The sequence below is a fragment of the Falco naumanni genome, chromosome 4, assembly GCF_017639655.2.
Source record: "Falco naumanni isolate bFalNau1 chromosome 4, bFalNau1.pat, whole genome shotgun sequence".
NCBI classification, from domain to species: Eukaryota; Metazoa; Chordata; class Aves; order Falconiformes; family Falconidae; genus Falco; species Falco naumanni.
This window is the reverse complement of record NC_054057.1, coordinates 21,722,318-21,749,250: the sequence shown is the minus strand read 5'-3', so window position 1 is coordinate 21,749,250 and position 26,933 is coordinate 21,722,318. Positions and strand designations below refer to the sequence as shown.

Sequence of the window (26,933 nt, the reverse complement as noted above, 5' to 3'; positions counted from 1 at the left end):
ATGCAGCTAAAGATGTAATGGAAGAAAGAACTGGTTTTCAGAGGTTTTTTCTAAGATAGGATATGATTAGAGCATCAGAAAACAGAACACACAGTGAGGATTGTGCTTTCAGTAAATGGAGAGGTTGTCTCATAGGTACAGGAATTTCTGATCAAAAGGCCCGATGGCAATAAACTGATGGCCTGATCCTCAGTTACACTGAGGCCTTTTTTTTTTCTTCTTCAGTTTCCTGTGAGTGTAAAAAGGGTCTGAAATGTAAATGACTATTTGTCACACACAATTGGAAAGGGGAATTCACTGAGACAATCAAGGGTTTATTCTGCTGGCCAGGATTCATTCTGCACCTCTGCTAAAACAGTGTAGCATCTTGGTATGGTGGTAGCACCAGTTAAAGAAGCTGTACAGGCTTGTGACACATTTAATTTCATGTTTTGGGCTGCAGGAAAGTTAATTGGACTTCTCTTATGAATGAAATTGCAGGATCTTTACCAAAATTAAGATGGTTCAGTTATGCTGTAATAACTAGGAATTAAGGCAACTTTACAACATCAGAAAAAACATGGGCTTTTTTTTCTGTTGTAACCAGCTATGTGCGTCTAATTTCATGTGTTCATACCTACTGCATGTTTCAATGCTCATTTTAACAGGGAATATGGAATATTTGGGTGAAGTCTTAACCCCTTTTTGATGAACAGCAAAATCCTTATTCAATTTAGTGGAACCAGAATTTTATGTCACATCTGTCAAATGGCAGTAACTGCAGCTATCTGCTTTGCAGGAGTCTAATAGTGGCTTAATTTATTTTGTTGCTTCTCCTCCCTTTTCACATTTTCAGTTCTTTCCTTCCTTCCACTCCCTGGCTTTCAGTTATGCAGTGTTACAAAATATATACACAAAGATGGAAGAGTTGAAAATTCACTTCAGAATGTTAGCATAATATGCTCTATGGTTACAACTAGAATATTATGCATGGAAAGCATACAGCATTCCTGAGGTAGGAACTGTGATAACCTCATCAATCATTTTCTGTACATTTTGTACACTATTTAAGTAAGTGGAAAGCTAAGTATTTTTCCTTGAGGTTAAGTGTATGTCAAGAAGAAGAAGAAGAAGAAAAGTGTTTTTCACTGTAAATACAAAATAGATTTTCCAATGATCAATTTAACATTGACTCCATTAAAAACCTTCAGTAACAGAGCAGATCAGAAGTGAAGGAAAATAATTATCAGAAATAACACTTGTGAAGAAAAGGAACAGGAGAGAGCTTTACTAGGCTTTGGTGACTTGACTCCTGAGAGCCAGCGGGAAGATACAACACAGATGTAAAGAAAATGGAGGTTTTTGTATCTATATGCCAATATTTAAAATATTTATTATATAGTAATTATTTAAATAATAATGGTTTATATACTTGAAAGCATAAAATGTGGGTCTAAATCTTTTCCTACTGAAATCAATAATAAAGCTCCTATCAGCTGCACTGGCAGCAAGGATAAACAGCTTCTTATGAAAATATCACTTTATAGGGGCTTTTTTTTGGTGTGCAGAGGGAGATGGCTGTTTTGAAAATGCATATAATCTGTAGTTTTTTCACCTTGAAATCATACAAAATATGACAAGTTCAAAAGTAATACCACTTTTGTTTCAGGTGGAAAAGACTCCCAAAAGAACTTCGATTCTTTAACAGTGAGATGTTGCATAAACAGATTTGCTGTGTCTTCACAACAGAGCAATTGGGGCAGGCCAAGCCAAATATAGAGAAGCTTCATATTCCAGTGACAACTCTCCTATCCACTATATATATTAAATTTAGAATACTACATTTTTTTTAAGGATTGTATCTGATGAAAGTTGCTCTTTAGGTAGTAACCTGTTCCTTCACTATTTTTGCAAAATTATTCTTCAAGATGCTTGAACAAGTGTTGCTACCGCTGACCTTTTTAATGAACGCTTCTTAACTAACAACAGAAAAACATTCATCAGGCATGAAATCTAAGATTACAAGAAGAATGGCTTATGTTCTATTGATTCTGTTCTATTGTGTCCTGAAACTCCTTTTTTTCTTTAGATTAAAATACAAATAGACCGATTATATCCAAGGTATGTCTGTGTATTACTGTAATACAGTTTATATAGAAAACTGTCACTAAGATTTGGAAGAGAAAGATATTTATGATGTTTCAGTTTAGGTAAGCCATTTGGAAAGATGTTTTTCAAATAGGTAGTCTTCTTTAAAAGGAAACACACTGCACAGAGTTTTTGGGAAACTTACTTCTACCTCATATTCATACCATACACATGATCAGTGTGTGGAAGCAGCTGTGGCGGGTATGAGTGAAAGCAGCAGTATATTTCTAAAATTCATGCATATTTGTAACAACCTAAGGAAAACAATAGCAAAATACCTTGGTAATATCACCTTTATATAGAAAGACCACAGGAACACAAAATTATTCTGTGTATGGCTCCATACTGCCAGATTGGCTCACTCTTTATCTGTAGTCCCCCATTGCCCTGATCACCAAAACTGTGCATGTGGCTGTTCACATCCAGGCTCCCTCTGTAGTGAGGAGACTAGTGCCCTGTGTGACAGTTTGCTCCAGGGTCTGCTATAAACTGATATTACCATGGCAAACCCCATCAAGTACGGCTCCTTCTTGAGCCAGTCCTCCAGCGTTACCCCAGAAGGCTTTGTGCCTTCGCACGTTCCTTTGTGTCTCCCTCCTGGACATGAAAAATCTCAGCATAATGCAAGACACCCATCAGACAGACAGAAAAACTATCTTCATATCATTTCCAGTACTTAAATTGGAAACACACAAGAGAGCAGTGCCTCAAGACAGTCTGCACCAATCACCTTGGGAACCAAGACAGTGCAAACTATAACAAGAATATAGACAGAGGTATCTCGGTAATTCAGTAATGACAAGGACTCCATTATGCCTTTAACCTACATGATGAACAGTTGAACATAATGAACATGATAAACAGTTCTGTTAAAGTCATATTGTAAGACAGATAATTTGTAAAAATTAGCTTAGCCTAGACTGAAGTTTTAGGAATGGGGATTCTGGATTTTTAATTTCAAATTCCAGAAATCTTAATAAAATTGTAAAAACCTAGAGTCAAGATTCGAGTTCCTATCTAAATATGTATTTTCTTTAAAGAATTGATCTCATTTATATAGATAGACAGCAGTTCTGGATACACAGGAAGGAAGTCCAATAGCTAAAAGCTAAAAAAACCTAAATATGACAAAACAGTATCTTAAGACTCTTCTAACCATTATGTGTTAAATTATATCAAATCTGAGTGCTTTCTTTGATGAAAATGCTTATTACTCAAATTACATTTAGGCTTGACAATGGCATATGGCTCTTACTAAAAACAAACATTAATGCTTCTTTAAAAAGATGAAACTAATGAATAACCAGCCAGGAGGAACATAAATATGGGAAGTGGTAACTCTTAAAAGAATAGTGAGAAATCCACAAAAAGATAACAAAACACAAAATATCCTTGAAGAAGACATGAAAGCATCCATTATAGGTTTATCTCTATAGACTTCCATTTTTACATTAAGTTTCAAAGAGGAAAAAAAAATCAGTGGTGGTAACTGTAAGAAAGAACCTAGAAATCATAAAAATACATATTACAGGCAACAGGAAAAAAAGAACTCAGTGTTAAAAGAACTGAAGACAAGGAGTGTTTTAATTCTACTAGAAAGAAGAAGGAAACCTAAAAATGAAATTACAGCTGGAAATGGTAGAGTTATTCATAAAAATAAAACCAATGCTAGAGGGGTGAGCATCTAGCATTAGTTTAATATTAATAGAGTCATGTCCCACTAGGCACAAATTAAGAAAGATGGTAACTTTTTGTGAAATAATCACATCTTTCTATTTAACTTAACAAATAACCAAGAAGTGATTTCATGTTAGGCTACGTGTACTCACATGGGTAATGGAAATCTTTTAATACAGAACTTTCAAAAGTTGCTGACAGATGATGCTATGCTGGACATAACGGAGTGGCTTAAAGCTGAAGTAAGACAAATTTAAATTTGCCATAGGGATAAGGAAATCCCATTACATACCAAGTCCTGTAATATTAGAAATAAGGGGCGTTTTTAAAAATTGTTAGGAGAGCCATAGCAGAGCAGTTTAAAACAGGGGAAAAAGAAAGCAGCAGGCAGAGAACTTCTGGGCTTCATTGCCTCAAGAGACTGTAAAGGTAAGCAGTATCAGCAGGTCCAAAAGAGACAAATTCATCAACAGCAGGTTCTTTAACAGATAGTAGAAGGAGCGGTCCAGGATGCGCCTTCTAAAATCCCTAATTCCATGCCAGTAGATGCTGGGGTAAGACAAGGGGAGCAGAGCTCAGAGTTACATGCTCTTCCCAAAAAGCATCTCTTATCGTCACTGTTGAAGACCAAGCACTGGGCTAGATGGACCACTGTTCTGACCCAGTAAGACACATCTTTTATAATTTATTTTTCTAGCAGTGAGTATAACTGCCCTTGAAATGACTTACCAGAAGTGCAGGGAGTTCTGTATAATTGGAAATGTTATGTCAAGGTATGTTTTCTTTTTTAAAAAATGGTGCAAAGAGGATTTAATTCAGGTAAATCTCATGGCCCATGTTAGGGAGGAGTTCAGATTAAATCACAGTGCTATTCCCATTTGGCCTCATAATCTAGAGATCTATAGAATTTTCCAGTAGTATAATAATTTTTCAATTTCAGACTTGCTCCTTCTCTACTAGGCCCTTTATATTTTTAACTATAAGGTTTTTAAGAGGGTCCCTTACTACCTCTCCCTTTATATATAGGCCTTGTTTATCTTTAATAAATGGATAATTATACTGGCTTTATGTTGTTTACTGTTCTTCACATTTTTTCATCTTCTCTGTGTGCTCTACCCAGCACAAGAACATATCTTCCAATAAAGACTGCCTGAGAGTGAAGATGAAGAAAGGGAGAAGAAACACAGACAGGGAGTGAGGGTCAGAGGAAGAAAGAAAAGACTAAGGGAAATATTATTCTTGAAGGATCTGAAAATAATTCACTATAATTTGGAAAAGTCTTTACATGTCAGGGAATACAGACTGAGCATTTTGAAGAATTTATAATAATAATAATTTTGATACTATTATCACTCTCACTTTTATAAAAATAGCTGACCATTTAAATTCAATCTAAATATGCTGCAGTGGTGGGACACAGTGGTAATATATACATACATTTCTTACAGTGTCTCTTTGGTGATATCACAAATTACACAGGGGTAATTTTAGCAACAACTGAAGAAGGCAGTTACTATGATGCTTATATGGTACTACTATGTTTAACAAAAAGATATTTACTTATCTTTGTCAATGATTATCCTATGAAGATTTGTTTTTAAGCTTAGCTTTATGAGCATGTTTTTTCTAGCTTCAAGTCATTAAAGTGTTACTTAATTTTTTAAAAATTTATAACTGAAATGTTTTTAATATTCATTGTTTTGATATTTATTTAAGGAAGAAATGTGATAAATAAACTTTAGAGGTGGATTAAGAAGAAAAAATAAATGACTGCAAAACAATATAATGCTAGCAGCAGGTGAAATAGGATCTTCTTTAAAGCATGAACTTCCTGAACATATTCAAAATTATATTTATGGAAGCTATGGTACAAATTGAAAGTGTCTTTACAGAAATAATTCTTTGAAAGCAAGGCAAAAAAAAAAAAAGAAAAGCCTATGCAAGTTTATTTCTACAAGCAAACAAACAGAAAGACGAAAGCCTTTGAACTTCTATTGTTCTGACAATATTAGCTATGTTTTATCAGCATAGTGTTTTTAAATGCTATTAACTTACAGAAAACGCCATTTATTTTTATTTTTCTTACCAAATAAGTGGTAGCAAGAGTGGCAAGAGATAACCCAGCTGAGTATTTTGTTGGATGAATCAGTCCTACTTGAAAGCAACTGAGAGCTCTTGGGAGACTGAAATACAATAATCTCTATCAAATGGCATGGATACTTGCTGCTTGTTATGTTTCAAAATAGTCAAGGAGAAAGTGTGTTAAAGCAAGAGATAAAAATTCTAGCAGTATTTGGAATCTGAATGTTGGTCAAGGTCCATGTTTCAATGATAATTCTGATTTCTGTAGCAAAAGATAAATCAGAAACTCTCGACAGACTTGAATTTTAGAAAGCTGGATGGGGGTGCCATCATCCTGTTAGAAATGTCTTGTAGAATTCCAGTCACCTGGAAGCACTGCATTAAAGTAGGCACTATGAACAATAAAAGCATCATAGTATGGCTAAAATCTTTAAAAAGACTTATGCAGAGTGCTATTTTTGGTAAACTAAGTTACAACTAAACGATAAGGTAGAGTCAGCACATCACTTGATATGGATCTGAGCCAAATGCTCTACCTATACTTAAAGGCATTCAAAACCTCACAAGTGATCCCAAACCTGTCCCTCTTGTACAACTGACTTAATCCAAAATTGTATGTGCTGGCAGACAGTGAGAGAGAGTAGTTTTTAGGGTTAGGACAGAACATTTACTTCCATAAAGTGCTGTATTTTCCACTATGCTGAACTAGCTTAAGCTTTTTATCTCCCAAGGTTGACTGGGATGTTCTGAGGCCAAAGTCTTTAGGATGCCGAGTGCTTTGTGGGAGGTGCTGAAAGATGTTAAACCTCCCTGACGTCATTGCTTCTTGATGGCTTTCAGCACTTTTGAAGGGTGGATGTGGGAGAGGTGGCAGAATCAGATGCCAACATATTACACTTTCCTGACACAATAAAAACCTATAATCATGGCAGATTGAATTCACACCTTAAGACTAAACAAGAAAAAAAATTAGTTATGCACATTTCTGCCAGAAATAAGTAGCACACTGTAAGTAAATCAGATTGTTTATTACCACTTATTCTATGTGCAATGAAAACAAGAACAGCTGCTCCTTGACTGCTCTGTTTGTAACAAATGTGCACTGTTAGCTGTTATAATAGCAAAGTTTACAAGATCTGCTATCCTTTCCCTAACAGTCTGAGTTTTTTTTTTAATTTATAAAGCCAGTTATTAATGTTCATTTTAGTTTTTAAAATGCTGCAAAATGTCTCTGTTGAGAGAAAAAAAAAACAACCAAACCCCCCCAAAAAAACTGAAACCCAAACCCCCTATGCAGTTTTTTCCCCTGCTAAAAGTGGGGGAAAAAATTATATCAGGCAAGGTTTCCTTTCACTAGATAGACATGGTCTTCAAGTAATGGATAAAATGGCTTGTGCATTATATACTACAGGACAAATCCTGCCTGCACTGACAGCAATGATATTTTTTATCATTGATTTCAACAGGACTAAGATTCAAGAAGGTCAGAATGGGACTGGAATTAATTCTCTGGGTAAGCAACACAGCTGTCAGCAAACATCTCTTACAGTCTCTTATATAAGTTTATTAAGTCTCATCTTGAAATCAGTTAAATTTCTTGCCAGCAAGACTCTTCTGAGGACCACGCGTCTGACACATGTGAATCTACCTCTCATTTCCAGCCTAAATGCACTGAAAATAGCTGGTAACTATTTGACCTCATACCTTTTACTTTAGTATCTCTTCCTCTTCAGCTTTTTTTTTATGTCTGGACAGAAGCACCCAAGCCCTTCTTTTTTTCAGTCCATAGAACTGAAATAGAATGTTCTCCCATAGAACAGACTCTAAATTTCGGTGAACCTTTTAAGCAGTCCTTTTCCCCCTTGCAGTTTGAATTCATTTTCTTTGCAACAAAGGTGATTTGACATTTACCGTTACATCCAGGTGAGGTCTCCACAATATTTTGTACAATGACAGCCAAACATCTTCTCTGTAGATATCCCTTGGCTTATATGGACAGGATGACATTTACACACTCCTTCGCCATGGTACCCTGATAGTCCATAGACATCTGGTAACAGACCAAATAAGGAGGGTTTATTATTATGTCATTTGAAAATTAAATGTATTCATGACAGTTATATTCATATGTTCTTGTACTGACACTGTTAACTTTGATATCTCACTCTCACCCCAGCATCAACCTCTCAGTATGATTCTAAAGGACAGTTCTCCCTCTTTGCAGTCAAAATCCTGGCAATTAGTTTCTAAAGGTATGGCAACGACACACATAATTTTCATATCCAAGGTAACACTCTCTGCAATTAACTTTAATTGTATGGCCTTATGATCTTCCAGTATAATATGCTAAATTTCTCTTTTATTGCCAAAGTTGACCTACTCGTTTTTAAAATCTTGGTTGTCACCCCAAGGGTAGCGACTGGGTGCATTAACACTGTAGCTCCACTGGAGATTTGGAATTGCTCCAGTGGCAAAACCCAAGCAATAAAAAGTCCCACATATCACTTTTTAGCTTTGGTTGTGTTTTTGACATATAAATAAAGTAATTTGGGTGCAAACAAAAGCATTCAAGTTCTTGTTTTAAGGTTTTAAAAGACAAAATGGAGCAGTTCCTGGAACCATAGAAAGATATGTAGGCTTTCTAAAATTTTTCTCCTCACACTAAACGTGTGGCCAATTTCAATATTGACAAATTAACTATAAAGCACAGAGAGGACAGAGGCTCTTATGTACCTCACCAGAGGATCCAATGGAAACCAGAGCTTGGTTAGCAAGGAGATCTGATGTGATGGAGACCAAGTGCTGCTCAAATGGGTGCCAGTAAACATGCCATCCAAGAGAACCGGCAGCCCAGCATGCAACATGGCAGCAGGCACAGGTACACGGCCAGTGGCTCTGGGCTTCAGCGGCTGTCAAACCCCGCTAACCAGAGGCCACCCCAGCATTCACCACGGTGGCCACCTTCAGTCTCATCACAGCTGGGCATACAAAGGCCTCCCTGAGCAAACTGAAGGAATTCAGCTTAAAAACAGCATGTCGCTCACAGCTAAGCAGGGCAAGAGGAAAACCCGAGTGGCTGTGGCACCCCTGCAGGGCCCGGCCTTGCCTCAGTCCTTGGCGTAGGTTGTAAGGCAGCGCTGGCATAGCCACGGCTGAGCAAGCGCCTGGCCCCAAATAACCCACCACAACAACAAAGAAAAAGGAAAATTTAAAAAAAAGAAAAAAAAGAAAAAAAAAACCTAAAAGACGGGAGGGGGGGTGGACAGGACGGGACACCCACACCCCCGCCCCGAAACTACATTTCCCAGGGTGTCGCTGCCGCCTCGGCTTCCGGCCCCTCACGTGACCGCGCCCGGCCGCGCCATGGCGGAAGCTGAGGAGAAGGTAGCGCTGTGGGGGCACTGCCGCCGACGGGGGCGCGGGGCCGGGGCGGCCCTGGGGAGCGGCGGCCCGAAGGGCCAGCGCGGGTGTGAGGGGCAGAGGGCGGCAGCCAGCCCGGCGGCGGTGTGAGGGCCGGCGGCGCGGCCGGTGGAGCCTCGCTGCGCCGGGGCGGAGGAGAGAAGATGGAGGCGGCGGTGCCGGGCCGCTTCTCCCGAGGCTGCCTGTTGGTTTTTGTGTGAAGATCCTGGTAGATGGGCAGGGGAGGCGGCGCAGGCCCTGGGGACTCCGCTTTATGCATAACACCCGGCGCAGGGACCTGGGCTGGGCGAGAGGGTGTCTTAGGAAAGCAGCCGGCGCCGTGTAGAGCCGGGGTTAAAAAGCTGAAGGGTTCGCAGAAATGGTTGGGAAGCTACCGTTTATCGGGTGGCACAAGAGACGTGTTCAGCGTTTTCTGCTAAGACAAATTGTGAGGAGCTCGGTGCCTGGGACCGGTGGGGCTTTACAGTGGGTGGCCTCCTAAAGCTTGGCCTGGCCAGGCTGCTCCTCCCCGAGGTGGGGGCTGGGGGGCGGGGAATGAAAGGAACAAGTGAAGTTCCCAGGCCTTTCAGATACTTTCTCAAGTGTTTCTTTGCTGAGCCAGGGCGTTGATACAGAGCTGTGTGGTGTTTGTCTGCCTCGAATGCCTACAGGTGGGAGAGTCTTAGAATTATCCCAAGGGAATTGGCCTGACTTGGAGGTTGGCACCTGGTTCCCACCTCCCCTGCTGTCAGGGGTTTGTTGTGGGGGGCTGGCTTCTCTGGGGGAGGCTTTGACCCTTTGTCTGAGTTTTTAACCGTGGCAGCATTCAGAAGGGTTCTCAGGATGAAGCTGAGTCCGACAAGTTTTTTTGCCTGCTCTAAGAATACTAGAGGTTAAAACAGCTAGTGTTTTGCTTTCTTTGGACTATGGTAGGAAAGTTACCTTATTTGTTTCTGTTATTTCCTGTGGGGAGCATGCACGTCACTACCAAGAGGGACTGTGCGTGTAGGTTGCTTTGAAACCCAAGTTTTGTGGTTTTCCCCTCCCAGTATCTTTAAGTTAGGGGACTAAACATATAGTGGATAGCATCTGGATGTTTGTGAAGGAAGAGAAGGGAAGACCCTGTAGCCATCATATTAGAAAGCCAGTTTAAGAATTTATTGAGAAGTTATGTTGGATCTACTAAGTGAGAGATTATAATGTTGAGAGATTACTTCACATTTCTGTGGTTTCCTCACCCACATTCCCTTTCTCTGTTCTTAGGCTACTTGATCAACTGCATTTGACAGCTGGCTGATTTTCCCCTGAGTCTGAGACCTACCATTGGCAGCTATTCCTACATGATTTGTGATTCTGTTCATCCACAGATTCCTGTTGAGGGATTTCCTTTTCACAGTTAAAAAGCTACTAAAAAGTAGAAGTGAGGGATAATCCTCTTGGTTCATGCATTTGGAGAGAGGGGAGAGGAACCTAACAAAACCCCAGGACAGTCATAACTGCAGTTTACTCTTCCAGTTAGCCTGAGAGAGTGGGAGAACTTGGGCAAAAAGCTTTCTGTACTAAGTTACTAGCAAAGTGAGTTAGTAGGTAAGTGTCAATTATAAGCACATTCTGCGGCGTTACTATCAGGGAACAAATACAGTTTCTGCATTTTTTTCTGAAGCCAAGACTCCCTCTGATTTTTTGCATGTGCTTTTCTGCAGTAAAACGTAAAGGCCATGAGGCATTTGCCTGAATCTGTATGCTTTTGATGAAATGTAGTTGCTGCAGTTGCAGTGGCTTATGAATATAGTAGTGGTACCCAGGTACATGTCCTAAATTGAAGCAGATTGAGACTTTTTCCTTTCACATGGATTCATTGTTTGAATCAACTTCTAGTGTGCCCCGATTTTGTAGACTAATGGTTTTCCAAGGGTGCCCTTGTATGTAACAACTTGCAACTCAGTTAAGTCTTTATTAAGGGACTCAGTTGGATGTGAGGATCAGCTGCTGTAACGGCAAGTGGGCTGTTACTCCCCCTACACGTGTATGACACTGCATGGTGTTAGATCATGAGCTCATCCTGAAAATTATCATCACTGGCTTTGCCTGCATTTGTGTTCTGCTGAATAGCCAAAGCAATTAGAACCGGAGAGGGGGGGGTAGAACATAAGTGTGTAGCTGCATAAAAAAGTCTCATGTGTACCAGCAAAAATGTCACTGTAATAGCTTATTTTGTTTAGGAGAACAGGTTTTTTTTATTATTGTTTTAAACAAATTCTCCTTTATTATAAACTGTGTGAATTGCATTAAAATATCAAAATGGTAGTGCTAATAGTTTTGATTTATTAAGGAGTTGAGTAGGCAACTCTTGGTATTCAGGAGAGAAAGCCTTTTTTTTTTTTTTTTTAGGAATCTGATATTTTACATTGGACTTCATGTGTTGCTCTAGCTTGTTCAATAGGCTGGCAGTGTTGCACCACAGTATTTTAGTTCTGTCCTCATTTGGTGGTTGTTTACATACACAAAGATTGTAACAAGCTTGTTACTTCCTGAAAGGTAACTGCATCTTGTCAGTAAAGAGTGAAACTGACCAACAAATGGTTTTACTTGCAAAGTCAAATCTCAGCTTGTAAGGATGCCAGGATTTTACTCCCTGTTCATGTTCCCTTGACTCCCATGTTTTTTCCCAACTCATGTCATGAGTATAGACTACATGGATAACCTTCCTATGTGATGTGTGTTTTATAGAGGTGGGCCTGGCTGTAGTGAGTAAAATGGAAACAGATGGCAGTAGTCGTGGTGACACTTAGCACTGAGTTTCAAGTAGCAAGTAGCAATGCTGCTCTTCTCCCCCATCTGTTGTGAGGGTCACTATGGTCACTAAAGGTAAACCTCTACTAATGCAAAGGAGGCGTTTGCTTTTTGTCTAGAGGTCATAATCAGTAGAATCATATCCATAATCATATGGAAAATAGAAAACAGTGACAAACTAAAAATGACACTGATTGTCAGCGCATTACATTTCTCTCCCTTTCCATTTCTCTTTTTAACTGTTCATAACTGCAGCTCCCTGCTCCCCCCCCCTTTTTTTTTTCCTTCTCTGGTGAACTTCTGTACCTATTTATCTTACTGTCCAAATACTACCTTGTAAGATTTGAAATGCTGCCTTCTCTCTTGCTCATTCTTTGTTTATATCATATTTTGTTGTTAAAATGCTTACATTCACTGTCAGCATATTAGTTGTAATCTTTTATTGCTGTTGATAACGATAAATACGTTAAGTAAATCTTCATTTTGCTGACCTCTTTGAGGAGGCATTGCATCAGCAGATTTTCTCAGTGGACAGGTGAGAGATTAGCAGAGTTGACTTAAAAAATTTTTTTTGGTAGGACAGTAAGAATCATTGTGTTGCCAGAGAGAGATGTTTTAAAGGTATAGTTGCTTCAAAGGGAGGGGAAAGCCATATGGCTTGCCTTGACATGGATGGGATGGGAAGGAGAAAGTCACTAAATGCTGGATTTCTATGGAAAATGGTTTGAAATGATTTACATGTAAAATAAGCCTATTAAAAGCTGAATAGTTGTCTACTAAAGCTAGTTTGTGGATAACTTGAGAACGCTATTCTGCCTTTCAAGTGGATACAAGGGCAGAGTTGCTTTGCAAAACTTGCTACCACATCTGGAAGAAGGGAAGCTTTCACAGGGACAGATTCTCAGATAATCCAATCACTCCTAGGGTAGCTGACAGTAGTATCACAGTCAGCTGGTGCCAGTGAGTGTCAGTGTGGCACTAGATGGCAAGTGCAAGCAGAAATTGGGTATGAGTGGAAAGGGTGGAAACTCTGAACTTTGAGTTGCTTTTGCTTTGTCTTCTGTTTCTTAATAAATATTTTAAAAATACTTTGAAAAGGAAAATACTGCTCGGTTATTTATGTTTTCAGTTAATTTCCCCTTTGTTTCTTTGTGTCATTTTCAGGAAACCAGGTCTAATGAGGAATCAACAGATGAATCTGAGGTGAGTCCCCTTGAAATGCTTCACACCTGAATATGTGTCTGTCAGTGTGGAGGGGTAAATACAACCTCATTGATTGTTTTTAGGAGTTTCGCCAGTGCTGTGTAGCAAGGAATGTTAATCTGGCTTTAAATTATTAAAAAGGAGCTGTTTGCTGTTAGAAGCTCCTTTATATTTTTAAAAAAAAAACCACTGTCACCCCATTATAGTAAAATGAATTATGTTGAGAGACAAATTCAAGTGCATGCACTAATGTTTTGATCAAATGAAAATGTAATTGTCAGTATAATTATATATGCAGTAATACTACATTTAGGTAATCACTGTCTTATTTTAATAGCTTCATGGTCTAGATTTAATAGTGTTCTGTAGAGTCACTGTTCTTGAGATGACATTTTATCAAAAATAGTGTCATATTCTGGAGACATCTGCCTACACTGCTACAGGTGCTGAAAAAGTGGGCTGGGGGTGAGAAGAAGAAAGTTGCAGAAGGGTTCAAGAATTTATCCCCAAACATCAGTGTGCTAACTCCAAACCTGCCATCACTGAAGGAACGATGAGAAATCTACAAAGATATACTTGACTTCATTGTGGTCTAGGATGGCTACAGGCAGGAGGAAATAAGGGTGGCTGAGCAGCTTTAGTTGTGGCCACCAGTAAGGACAAATGACACAGAGCAGGATATTACATTCATAGAATGTTTTCACCCATTATGTATCAAAGTGAAAGTGGCTCATAGACTTCCAAAACTATAATGGACTTGCTGTTAGGAAGATTTTTCCATTCTTTACATAGGAATAAATCTTCATAATTGGGATCTGGGTTTTAAGCACAAAGCAGGCAGAAATCGTAATTTTTAGGACAGTGGGTACTGCAGACACTCCAGTGCTGGATTCAGAAAAATTTTGCAGAGGATGGTGGCTTTGTTTCCTGTGGGATAATTTTTTCCCTTTGCTTTTCATGAGTGTCTGGCTGCAGTGGCACTGTAGGGCATTCCTGGTGAGCAGCAGGGATTTCCTTGGCCCTTTAGTGCTGTTGTGTGGAACAGCCACCTGGACCAGACTTTCTTGGCCCAGTGTGGAATGGTTTCATTCTGGATGTTGCTTTGTGATGTGAAGTGCGCATAGACAATGACTGGGCAATGACACAGTATTTTGTACAATAGTGATTCTCTCAAGGGTTGACGTTCACAGGATAGTGAACACAGATACTTACCTGCTGAGGTGTTTCATGAGAACTTGTTTTAGTGGACTTTTTAATGGCCTTTCAACATTTGAGCTGGTAGTAAATAAATATTTACAGCAGAATTAATCATGGCTGCATTGCCAGGTTTTTGGGGTTTTATTTGTTTTACCTTAAGTAAAAATAGGCATCATGCAGCTTTCACAAAATTGAAAGTCACAACATTTCAGTGAGACCTTTGTTAAAGTTGGTGCCTACTTTTAAAGTTAATTTCACATGGATAGGGAAGTGAAAATGGAGATGTTGGATCTCAAGAGCAATCCAGTCAACATTCTAGTGCCTGTGAAAAAGTTTTTCATGAGTTGTCTTTGAATAGCAAGTCCAGTCTGTAGTATCTTGACACTATGCAGGTAGCTGATGAAATGAAACTTTGAAACCATGTTTAGAAAGGACTTAAAGGAAGCAGTGAACAATATGTACAGTCTTAATGTTTATACTACTCATTAGGCTATTTCTAATGATCGTTCAGATAGGAACCAAAAATAGTGATAGAATCACAAAATATAAATGTTGTCAGTGCTTGCTTATATTATTTGAAGTGTAGTCGGAGATAGATTAAACTGGTAGCTTAATTCTTAGCTCTTGTGATTATGAATTTGTTTTTTTTCTTTAAGGCGGCCCATAATTTGAATAATCAGGGATGGATTTTATGGTGGCAGTACTAGAATCTGAGGCAGTAATCCTTGCAGGCTGTATCCAGTTTTACCCATTAAAAAATACATGTTTTATGGTGTGGACGTTGTAGACATCATCACGCTGGTAAAGATTTTTGTATATACAGTTGTTCTTGGATTTAATCCAGCCCATAACATTGAAAGTTCTTACTGTTGGTTTCAGAGGGCACATGACGTGTATCCAAGTTATACTACAGAACTCTATTATGGAGGAATGCAATTTTTAAAATCCTAGTTTTGAGTAAATGATGTCCCTGTCTGAATTGGATGTGTAAACAAAATACAGAAGATTTTTTCTGTTTTTTTTTTTTTACACTGCTGCACCATTACTATTAGTGAAGAATCAAACATACAGTGATTCTGTTTTATGCAGCAGCTCTTTTAGTATTCCTTTAGAAGCTTCTAGTAAATAAGATGCTAATTCTAACTTGCTACCTGCTTGGTTTGTTTTGAATGACAGGCGCTTTTAACAAATGCCAGGATGCTTATTTGCACAGACTTGGTGGTAGAGCTTTATAATAGGGCTCAAATGTGGGAATCTGCAAAAACTGTCTTGAATGTATGTCAGCTAAGAGCCCTTCTTTGTAAGTTTGGTTCCAACTCTTGCTTCCCAGGAAATTCAGTTCCTAAGGCTGCTAAAATGTTTAATGCTTTTCAGCTGTTTAAATCATAATGTGTAAAATTCAAAGGTGTTAATTAGCAGAGATGGTGCATAAGTTAAGATGTTAAGCAGACCTTTCATCATGGAGATAGTGGTAGTTACTTGTGTCAGCACTTATAGAAATGTTGTGGATCTTCCTGGTAACTACAGTCCAACATATGCTTTTGTTTTGTATCTTTACATATGATATAAGGTATTATAAGCTTTTTCTTTTCCTATAGACAGATTGCTATATATTATACCATGATATAAGGAGGAAGTGCTATATCTAAGACAGTCTGAATTCCTAAGAGAAAAACCTACTTGGTTTGCTAAGTAGTTCTACTGCAGTCTTGAAGCACAATTTTTTGTGTCATCTGGTTTTGGTTGGTTGGTTTTGGTTATTCAGTTGTGCTTGTGAAGTATATTTGTTTTACTTACCCCAACCTTGTCTAATTATCAAATATGCTACATTTGGAGCTGACCCTAGCAGATTTGTTTGGCTAAAATGTCCTAGTACAATGTGATTTCATTGGCTTATTTGATTTTATTTTATAACATCTGGAGCTACATGTTTGGACTGTCACATTTGATGAGATCTTAAAAACAGACAACAAAGTCATCTGACTTTTGTCTGTAAACTGTGGAGGGAAAAAATCTGCATAAATTACGTACAGCCTCAATCTGAATTTGTTTTCAGATTACTTTTCTTTCTTGCAATGTGTCTGTTTGTAGAATCTGACTTTTCTCAGTTGAGCTGTTTTCTGTCAGGCAGATAATTATATGTTGCCAGCTAATTAGCAAAAGATGATGCTATTAAATGTATAAGTAAATAGTTAAGCTTTCTTCAATAGCAGTGCAACGTGGTGGGTTTTTTTCTTGCATTTAAGTTGATGCTGCTGTTCAGCTTGTAATTTTGTCTCTGAAAGTTTTGTTTTTAACGAGAATCCTGTTGTATTACATAATGGACTGTTTTGTGGTGTGATTTAAACCTTTAAATTAAAGATCGCTTGTTTTAAATTAAAACAAGGAATGATTACAGTACAGTAGTGCACACAACAGCATGTATCGTGAAATGTACCAGTGAATCACTTGTATTCTGTGAAGAGAGGAACTGGTTTTGTATCTCTGAATTTAAAAGAAGGCTTATTAAAGTGCCAGTTTGAGTCTCCCTGAATTTCCATGTTGCTTTGCACTGTATTGGTATAGAGAGTGTTCATTTACAGTGTTTTGTAGTTGCACAGTATTAATAGCGACTCTGCCATTATGTTAAACTGAAATCTTGTGAGGTCAGGTGAATGTTATTTTTGTTTCCATGGTGTATGTTCTGCACAAAACATGCCCGTTAAGGTTTAATTTGTAGTAATAAAAACATATTTTGCACCCTGGAAAATTAATTGCAGGTCTGCATAAATTAGTAACACGTATTTCAGGTAACTTCCATGTAGCAGAAAAAATGTTTGGAACCATTCTTTGGGGTCCCATGACCTACAGCTTCTGTCTGAACCTTAGTCTTCATGTTCAGGTTAATTATGTTCAAACTTCAGAAAAAACTTAATTATGCTCTGCCTCTATCTTGGCTGTGTGCCTCCCTTCCCTGCCCCCTGTTACAAAATGCAGCAATAGTTCCTTGCCTCTGAGAGGTAAAAAGAAGGTTTCAAACCCTATTTGTGGGTGTGAGGTACTGATAAAATTGAAGTCATGATGTATCAAAAGCCAGAACCTTCCTACTTGATGAGGGAATCAAAACTAAGTGATCAGCCTGGAATTTGGTTAGTTACTTGTTAGTTTTCTGTTCCCTTCTGGTTTACTGCTAAGGCTGTGAGTGGGTTGCCCTGTACGTATCTTCTTTACAGGGAGCACCTTTTCAAGAACAAGTGTCACTGGAATCATGAAATGAATGTTATGTCCCATGAAATGATTCTGTATTTATGTAAGGAGTTTCACTGAATATATTTTTTTTGGTAGGTGCTGCACTACAGGGTAAATTTTTTGGTTTGTATTGTTGGCCTGTTAAAGGAAACAAAACAAAAAAAGGCAGGTGGGTGCAGATGTTAATTTTCTGCAAAGTGTTACTAATTTTTTTTTTTAAATTGCATTAATATGTGCATTGCAGTTTTTTTACTAAGTACTTGTGTGTGTTAGTCATCAGTGTTGCATGTTTCCATTCTAGAACTTCTGTTTTTGTATGTCCCAGTCTTAAGGGTTTTTTTTGTCCTGTTTTGATCACTGATACCCTGTGAAAGGTATATGTTTGTATGTTTAGTTTATTCGGTTTATTCTTTTAGCTATTTAAATACTATATTGATAAATTCTATGAGAGTTTGTAGAGAGGAAGGTATTGTAGAAATTCTTGGTCAACCCAGTGCTCAAATAGTTTATGGTGGTTTAGAAATATCCATCACTGATGCACTTTTGCCACTGAAATTTACATTTCATAATGTCAATAAATATGTAATATGTATTTATGTAATATTATTTTATGTATGTAATATTTGTGTAATCAAGAAACATAGTTCCTTAAGGTTTTGAAAACAGATCAGACCAGGAACACAGGAAACCTGTAAGCCTTAGAAAGAGTCAATGGAAAAGCCTTGATATTTTCTTTTCCTTTTCAGTGCACTCCAGATCTTAGTCTTGCAGGTTGGGTCTGGATTAGGTCAAAGCAATTAAATCGTTTCAAGTAAATAAAGCATCTGGTAAAAAAGGCTCCTTGTCATACTCTGTTTCCATCAAAATGTTCTCTTAACATGGAGTGCGGAGCACTGGGCTGGAAGAGGTGAGCTCTTCTGCAGCTAGTAGGTTGTGAAGGGACATGACTATTGCAACAGAAAATGGATGGTTGAAAAGTAGATTTGGCTACTGTCTCTGTCCAACTTGCCATTTTTGTCTCTTGACTGACCTTTGGTGAAGTACTTCTTTTTATCATGCCTCTTTCCCTTATTATCTCTGCACCAGGTTGCCATTCTTCCATTTCTTTTAAAGGTATGAAATGGGAGAAAAATGCTCAAACCCGATATTCTGTTTCACATACCTGAGCAACCTGCAGAGAGATTACTTCCTCCTGCATGGCTTTAAGTGAAATTGGCCTTTTAAATGGGGAGAATAGAAGGAAAAGATATATAAATTCCAAATAGAAAGTTATCCTCCTTATTGATGAGAAAATGTATCGTGCAAATAATTTATCAATTTGAGTCAGTAAGATGAGCATAGTAAATTATTTATTGAAGTTTAAATGGAATCTTTTCATACATTAATTTGAAAAACAAGTTTGCAGTGACTAGTAACTAACATTATAATATACATCGTTAAAGGATTGACTTGCAGGAAAAATGGATTATTGCTATATTCTTTTAATATCTTCTAGTTTTGAGTGAAAATTAGATACTTCATTTAATGAGCTATTAATATTAACCAGAAGTGCCTGTTCTATCTGTGTGTTGTGGAATACATAAAAAGTAAAAATGCTGCTGTGTGCGCTACATAAATTAAATGCAATTGCAAAGCTAATGTGTTAACAAGAGTATGCAGATGTGTCTTTTCCAAAATATTCCACTCGGATGAATACATTTACTAACAGTCTGGGCTGGAAAAAGGAAAGTAGTGGGGAAATTCAGCTATTTACCATCTAGTTCTTCCACTGTGGTGAGTGGGTGAACTTTAAAAACTGCTGTTCTCAAAACTGCACTGTAGGGTTTTCGTATGTAGTACATCACAAGGTGGCAACTGGGCTGCTTGAATAGTGTTCACTGGGGAAACAAATGTTTGCCCAAGTTCCTTACTCAGCAAAAGGAAAATACAAGTAGAAATTCATAGTTTCATTGAGATTTGAACTGTGTTTGGATTTCAGTTTTGGAATTGGTTTTGGCCAGGGACATAAAACAGTCTATCCTGTGCTGCCTCTGTATGGTGCGCTTGCTGTGGATGGACTGATCCTGTGCTTTTGAACACTAAAGTGGATTTGAAAGTTTACAGGTGGTCTTTGCCATGCACAAAACTACCAGTAAAATAAAACAAATTGTTGGGAGTTGAAACCAAATTGTACTATATGAACTTTTTACATCTTTTTTTTTTTTTTTTTTAACATGGCATTTATGATGATTGCTCATGTGCAGTATGTCATCTGTGTGTTACTTCTGCTTCACAACTCCTTCAAACCTATAGGAGTGAATCTTCAATTGGCGTTCTGCAAATACAGTGTACCATTCTGTATGCCACAACAGTTTTGCAAAGAAATAAAATGCTCTCTGCTTTGCCTTTCATCTGTGTGTCATTTCATACTGTGAGTGCAGCCCGTTTTGATACACACTCACAGGCAGCCATATCATCTTAATTCCTTGCTTCTGGTGTATATCTGCATTTCCCAAAGAGGTCAAGGTATTAAATAAATCCTTGAAAAAAATGCATGGGGGTAACAGAAAACTGCTGTGTGAAATTTTACCATCCTAATCCATGTTTACCAATTTTACAGCCAGGTACTGGGCAAGTATTGGTGATTTGCCTTATGAGGAATCATAAAGGAACTGGGTGGGAGGTTATTCACTTCACTTCCTTCACTGCGCTAACATAACTGTATTTTCACCATAGAATTAGGAGAAAATATTTTAGCAGTGTAAGTCACAAATGTGTTCTTGTGGTTTAAAAATGTCAGTCTTCATGCCTTTTGTTGTCTTGTGTAGCAATAGTTGCAGAATAGAACCTAATTTTCTTACAGGAAAATTGGAAAATTGAATTGGTTTTTAGTATGTATTCCAAATGGTTGTAACATGTATTCCAAACAATTGTAACAAATATTCCAAACTGTATTAGTGCTCACAAAACCTGTATTTATGTAGGGTTCAAAATACAGCAGCCTGTGCTCTTTTGCACTCTCCTGGAAGTGTTCTGCAAATATTCAGTGAATAATCAGGTCTTTTACAAACACAAGGATGTGTTCTCCATGCCCATCTCAGTAATTTGCATCTTTGTTGACGTTATTACTCAAGTTGTCACTTGAAATCATTAATTTTATAATGTGACTTACTCTCTATGTGTAGGAGACTGTTTGGGGTGTTTTTTGGTTTGGTTTTGTTTGTGGTCCTTTTTTGTGTTTTGTTTTCCAAATTTCGGCCCAATAGGCTAATGAACAGGATCATGGATGTTTCTAGCTTTTATTCACTGTTGTTGTACCTGCTTTTGAACCAGTGACCAAGATGAAATGCTCTTTGCTATTCTCATTCTTAAACCAACTATCTGCTTTTCTTGTAGGAACAAAGTTTTTCCTATTCAAGTAATGGGGGAAAAGAGGTTTATGTTCTCTCAAAAAGTTTTAGTTGCCAAAGGATCTTGTAAAATGCTCAATATTTAAATTCAGCACAGTAAATAAAACAATTTGCGATAAAATTGTGTTCCAATTTGTGCACTATCAAGCGAACTGAGCTTTTGAAGGTTAAAGGCTGTAGTCTGGGTTTTTCTTGGCATCCCTTTAATGTTAGAGATTTGATTGCATTGAAAGAAATTGAGTCAGGATCATAGTTGTGAAAAGAACATAGGTTTGTGGTTGAGACAGGAACACCAGTCTGGAAACTGTATCCTAGCGATGGAGAAACAGTAATAACAAAGCTGCACTTAGTAATAATTATGTATTCTTTTACTATAATTCTCCTTGTTTGTTCTGCATCACTTATTTCTTCATGGCAAGTGGATATATCTGCCAAAACAGCAGAGAGCGGAGTGCTTTCTTCTGGTTTGCTTTAGGATTTGTTTTTCCTTTTAAAAGAAGGCAGGTTAAGGCCTAGAAATGGGCAGCAGGGAAGGTGTGGTGTTTGCATCATTTTAGAACACAGGAATCTTTTAAAAAATCAAATATGGCCAGATCTGCTTGAAGATCTTTTATACATGACTTTGAGGTGTCATCTTTTTAAGGACTGAATGGGCTTTTAAATTGTACTTCACGTGTTTCTTGATTATACAAAGTAACAATCCACTACTGTGTTTGCAACAGTGGCAACATAAAATTTTGGAAAATATTTGTGTTGTGAATTTCCAGCTATTTTTATTAGAAATAATGTTTCTTTAAATTATTTTTCAAACCCAGTGTTTAGGTTCCAGTTGTGAGAAGAAACTTGAGATGGGCTAGGGTTTTTTCTGACTCATGTCTGAATGGCCACCAACCAGTACGTTGTCCTGTAGGCATTGTCCTTCAAGAATGGCAGCATCAGCGGGAAACACTAAAGTCAGATGATAGAACAAAAGAAATTTGAGTAAATAACTACACCTTTTACAAAGACAGTGATGTGTCCTATTTGCCCACCTCAGTAATTTGCATCTTTTGACAAATTTGACTTCTAAAACTTTCCAAAGGCAAACCTCATTCCTCCCACCATTTCTGACCGAACTGATCATCTTCTTAAAGAAGGTGAGCTTTCCAAACGGTAGGAAGAGGCTGATGCACAGTAAGACTGCTGACATGCACACTTCAGTGCAGTTAATTACAGGTCAGGTTATTCATAGTTGCTGTGAGGAAACAAAATGCATGTTTGGTTTTGGGGTAGAGGGAAATGTGGAAGTGGACAAATGTCCAAAAATATTCTTGGATTCCTTCTTATATCAAATAGATGATACACCATTTCCAATTTAATATATGGAGTTCAGAGCTTTTAATTTTCGTGTTTAAAGTACAAGTGAAAATCTGATGCCTGCAATCATAAGGCAAGAATAGGATTTACGAAGACTCAGTGTTTTGTGTTTATTAACTGGGAATGTAGCAAGGAAGAGGGGGAGAAGAGCCATTTACCTCATCACAGGTATAACAGAGGTGGTGTTAAATTTATGAACATGATAAACCATTAAGCAGACAGATTAGGAGTTTTCTTTGGTTTTGTGTTCTCAAAAAGCAAACCAAAAAAACTATTCAGTATTACTACCAAATAATACAGGGACTTGAAAACATTATCTGGGATGGAAGTTGAAGGGATCTCCAAACTGCGTTGCGACTTTATGGTGTTGTTTTTTGGTTGGTTTTTTTTTTTTTACTTTATCAGTAGACTTTAGCAATTTGTTACAACTTGGCTTTTAATATTTTCTAAAATTGCTTTAAGAATATTAATTATTTCACATATGTTATTTCATGTGTTGCTCCCATGTGGTGTTTTCACATATAGCAGACTTTTTGCTGAATTTTTTAATTCACTAGCCATGTTTCTGTGTATTGCAAATGGGCAGTTTGTTCTTTTCCATTTGTGAACCCTGAATTAGTAAAATGAAACTGCTTTTTCCTTCCATGTATTAGAAGAACACCTATGCTGTTAAGGCATGGAAAGAAGACACGGAAATACAGGATGGTAATTGCATTTCCAAATCCTTTTGCTCAGTCTTGATCTCTGTCCCCCTTCAGTGTCTGTGGGTTGGTGTGGGTGTGCTCCTGGGATGGTGGCTGCACTCTGCTTTGTCTTAGATCCAAATTTAGTGTATTTGCTGAGGTGTCCATGCTGAGTTCTGGTGTCTTGTGAACAGCTGTTTCATGCCAGACTGTAAGCAGTTATTAAAAACTCTGTATAAGCTGCCCTGCCATGAGGGTTGCCTGACTGAAAGTGAGCTTCTGAGGACAGTGTGGCCTTGAAAAGTAGGAAAGTAGGTGTCCTGGCAGGCACACTGGAAGTTGTTGAAATTGTGATGGGAGTCCAGGCTGGGAGTGGGTGGTGGAATGTTTGAGGCAAGTTAGGGAGTCAGCAAAGGTACATCTGAGGGTTCCCAGGGGACAAAGCAGGGCAGATTTGGAAGAGGGGAGGCTAGGGTAGGGCTAGGTTGTATTTTCCCTTGCTCGTGAGGGTTCAGGACTCTGCAGCCTTAAAAGTAGAGATTAACTGAGAGCCAGCACCCTTCACCTCTTGGTTTTGGAGAGCTGGGTTTTAGGTGGGATTGACTGGCACTTTGAAGGCGGGTCACCCGCTCAACCTCTGTCTGATGTAATATTGCAGTGAGCAGAGTCACTTTTCCCTTTCCCATAGGCATCCCAAAACGAATCCCTGCAGAGCTGCAGTAAAGAATTGTTGTCCCTGCATCTTGTCTTGCGCTCCAGACTAGGCTGAAGAAATTGCTGGTTGTCCTAACTGAGCAAGGGTCTAAACTGAAGCATTATTTCCCGGGTGGAGAAACTATACAGTTTGTCAGGCCTAATTACTGCCTTCAGGTACAAAAAAATATGTGAAATCTCAGTGTTTTAGCATACAGCTATTAGAAAAAGTAAATAACCTTTGTGTGAAATATGGTAAAGCAGGCAGTGAGAAATGATACATGTAGATACGCCTGACATGGTAGTGGGAATAGGGAGACTTGTCTGGTTATTTGGATTACTGGATTATGTGGGCCACATTCAGCCTAAATACAATCTGGGTAGAGAGAACTAGAAATGACAGATTAAGGGAATAGTGAACCTACTTGTCTGAGGGACTCAGTGTTAGATGAGTATTTTCTCTGAAATATTTGGGGAGTGGGGTTTAGCAAACCTAAAGTCAGGTTCATTTATAGATCAGTGCTTCAGTATCTCTTGACCTGGAATGAAGGGAGATAGTCAGGTCCTAACAAAAGTCTGGGATCTGAACCAGAGAGGATAGAGACTAAAACATAATTTTTTTACCCGGCCAAAGAAGGCATTACAACCCATGTGGTACAACTTCCAGGTGTGGTAACGAGGTGAAAGTCAATTAAAAAAACTCAGCTGTATCCTTTGTTGGGTAGTACTTGCTATGTGGAAATCTTGCAACAGTTACCCTAAAGTTTCAGGTGTTTGTTGGGTCCCCTTGTCCAAATTGAGGTTTGCACCATCTCCCAGGCAATGTTGGTGGTGTGAAGGGTTTGCAAAGGGACTAGGGGTTGAGCAGTGGTGCTAAATCACCACTGATGATGCACCTTTCGTAGCAACATTGTAAGAAGTCATCCACTTCTACTTCTCAGCAGGGTACCAGCTACTTGGATAGGTAGTCATTGCTCCCGTGTCAGTTGGAGGACTTGTAGAGGAAAGATCTTTTCCAGCCTACAGTCCTACAGGCCTTCAAAACCAAAACTGAGACAACAAATCTAATCTCCTGATTAAGACATCATTTCCATAAAAAAAGAAATTGGACATGGTTATGCTTAGGACTAAGTCAAGACCTCAAAATCGAAAAGGTAATATTGGCTTTTGGCAGCTGAGTTCTGCTGGGCATTTTGCTGCACTTTGTGCTTCTGTACATATAAGAGAATTAAGTAATTCACCCAGTGACTGCATTCTGGGCCTTGAGATCTTTTCAAGGTTTTGATTTGTTCTTTTTTTATATTTGTTGTTTAATTTTTGTAATAACTGAAGCTGCACTGAGCAGAGCACTGAAGATGTGTTTATTCATTTTTACATAACTGAGGATGTTCTGTGAACCTTTCTTTTAACTCAAAAATAAATGGCTTTGGTTTCTTGGGTTCTGCTGGGGATTTTCTTATAGTTTGTAAACTAATAATTCTGGAGCTCTAACTAGTTTATTTTTTTCTTCTGTATGATAGGGATGGCTGTTTAAATAAATAAAAATACTGATTTCTTAGTAGGTTCTTATGTGGGTTTCCAAAGATCTAGCCTGTGTTAAATAGCAATTTGTGAGACTAACTTTTCTTGACAAGTAGCCTCTTTTCACTTTTTAGCATAATGTTGGGTTTGCACTGTGGCAACAGAGTGGTTTGGTTGGGTGGGTTTTTTTTTTTTGTTTCTTTTCATTAATTTGTAAGAAAGCATGAAAAAAATGAAAATGAGCTGTGGATTCTTTGTTTTGTCTTTTTTTTTCCCAAGACGTGGCCTTTTAGGAAGGCCTGTGATACCGGTGCCTTGTTGTGGTAGGGTGTGAGCGTAGCTCCTTTGAAATTGCTTGAGTGGGGGACCTCAGGTATCTTTATATTTGAGTTTAAATGCTTTGTGGGGTCAAAACTTGCAGGTGTGAACAAAGCTGGAATGGCTTTGTTATATAGTAACTGGAATTCTAGCTGAGACTGGACAGAATATGTGCAGCAAAGAGGAAGAGTACTTGGCTTATAGTGTATGCACCATTTATTTCCATAAAGGCTTTGAAAAACTTTGAGGGCAAGTCATGCAGGAGGTATGACACTTCGCTGTCAGTGCCCGTAGTATAATCAGGGTATCTGCAATCAGTAGAGCATGTAGTTCATGTGACAGACTGTCCTGTGGGCAGATCCTCTGCTGCAGGAACAAACGTGGGCTAATGGAATAACTCCAGGAACTGCCCACAGGTTCCTTCTGGAAATTTTCTTCATGAGGACAGATTTTAGATTTTTTTTCTTCTTTACTCTCAATTCCACCACAGTTGCTCCTGTAGGCAAAGCTGAGAAAGACTGGGCCGAATATCGGAAGGAGGTTGTGAACCTGCATTCCGAAAGGCAGAGCGTCCCTCACAGTGCTGCTGGCCTTTTGAGAGCTTATTGCATGTTTACAGCTCTCAGTTGTGTAAATCTGCTCCAGGAGAAGAGTTGGTAGTGAGTTTCAGAACTACTAGGTATTAGCTGTGGGAAGAGGAATTTATTTTCAGAGTTCAGCAGTGACAAATGGAAGAGCTCTTAGTAGGAAAATATTTTATTAGTCTTACTGGTTAATTAGAGTATTTCATTCAACTGGAAATCTATTTTCAGTGGCAAGTGCTTATAGATACCTGTTCTTTACATTTAGCAGTTTGAGTGCTAGGTTCAGCAGTAAAATGCAAGTAGAAAACTAAATGAAATATGAGTTTCAAATTGGCATTCCTGTGGTTGAAAAATGGTCATTATGTATTTTGTAATACCACAAAGGTTCCTCCTGTCAGCTCTGTGGGTCTCAGTCCCTTTAAGAATTTAAGGCTGCCTTGTGTAGAGAGTTTTACACATTTTGTGCAGTATCTATTTCTCATCTCATAATACATTTGTCAAGAATTTCAAGATCCAGTGGTGGTGGTCTGGTTGTGTTTCGGGTTTTTTGAGGCAGAAAATATGGAAGAAGTGTTAAGCAGTGGTTCAAGAAGCAGTGTTATAAAATTTATTTTCAAATGTTTAGAATCCATTAGGAGGGTGTTAAAGGACTTCTTTTTAATTTGAAGTGCCATACAGTTAGA

At 38.3% G+C, this 26,933-nt stretch overlaps 1 protein-coding gene across 2 annotated transcripts in view; it reads left to right on the top strand.

Annotated features, from left to right (window-relative positions):
* The first annotated feature begins 9,227 nt into the window (after nt 1–9,227).
* VPS41 (VPS41 subunit of HOPS complex) overlaps nt 9,228–26,933 on the top strand; it is a 107,241-nt gene continuing 89,535 nt past the window's right edge. Inside the window, exons 1-2 of one of the 2 annotated variants that reach the window (XM_040589963.1) lie at nt 9,228–9,270; nt 13,243–13,281. In XM_040589963.1, coding sequence (XP_040445897.1) covers nt 9,250–9,270; nt 13,243–13,281 — 60 coding nt within the window. In that variant the 5' untranslated portion in view covers nt 9,228–9,249. Of the gene's footprint in view, nt 9,271–10,732; nt 10,873–13,242; nt 13,282–26,933 lie in introns of those variants that run through there. The other variant, XM_040589964.1, reaches the window with a different exon arrangement.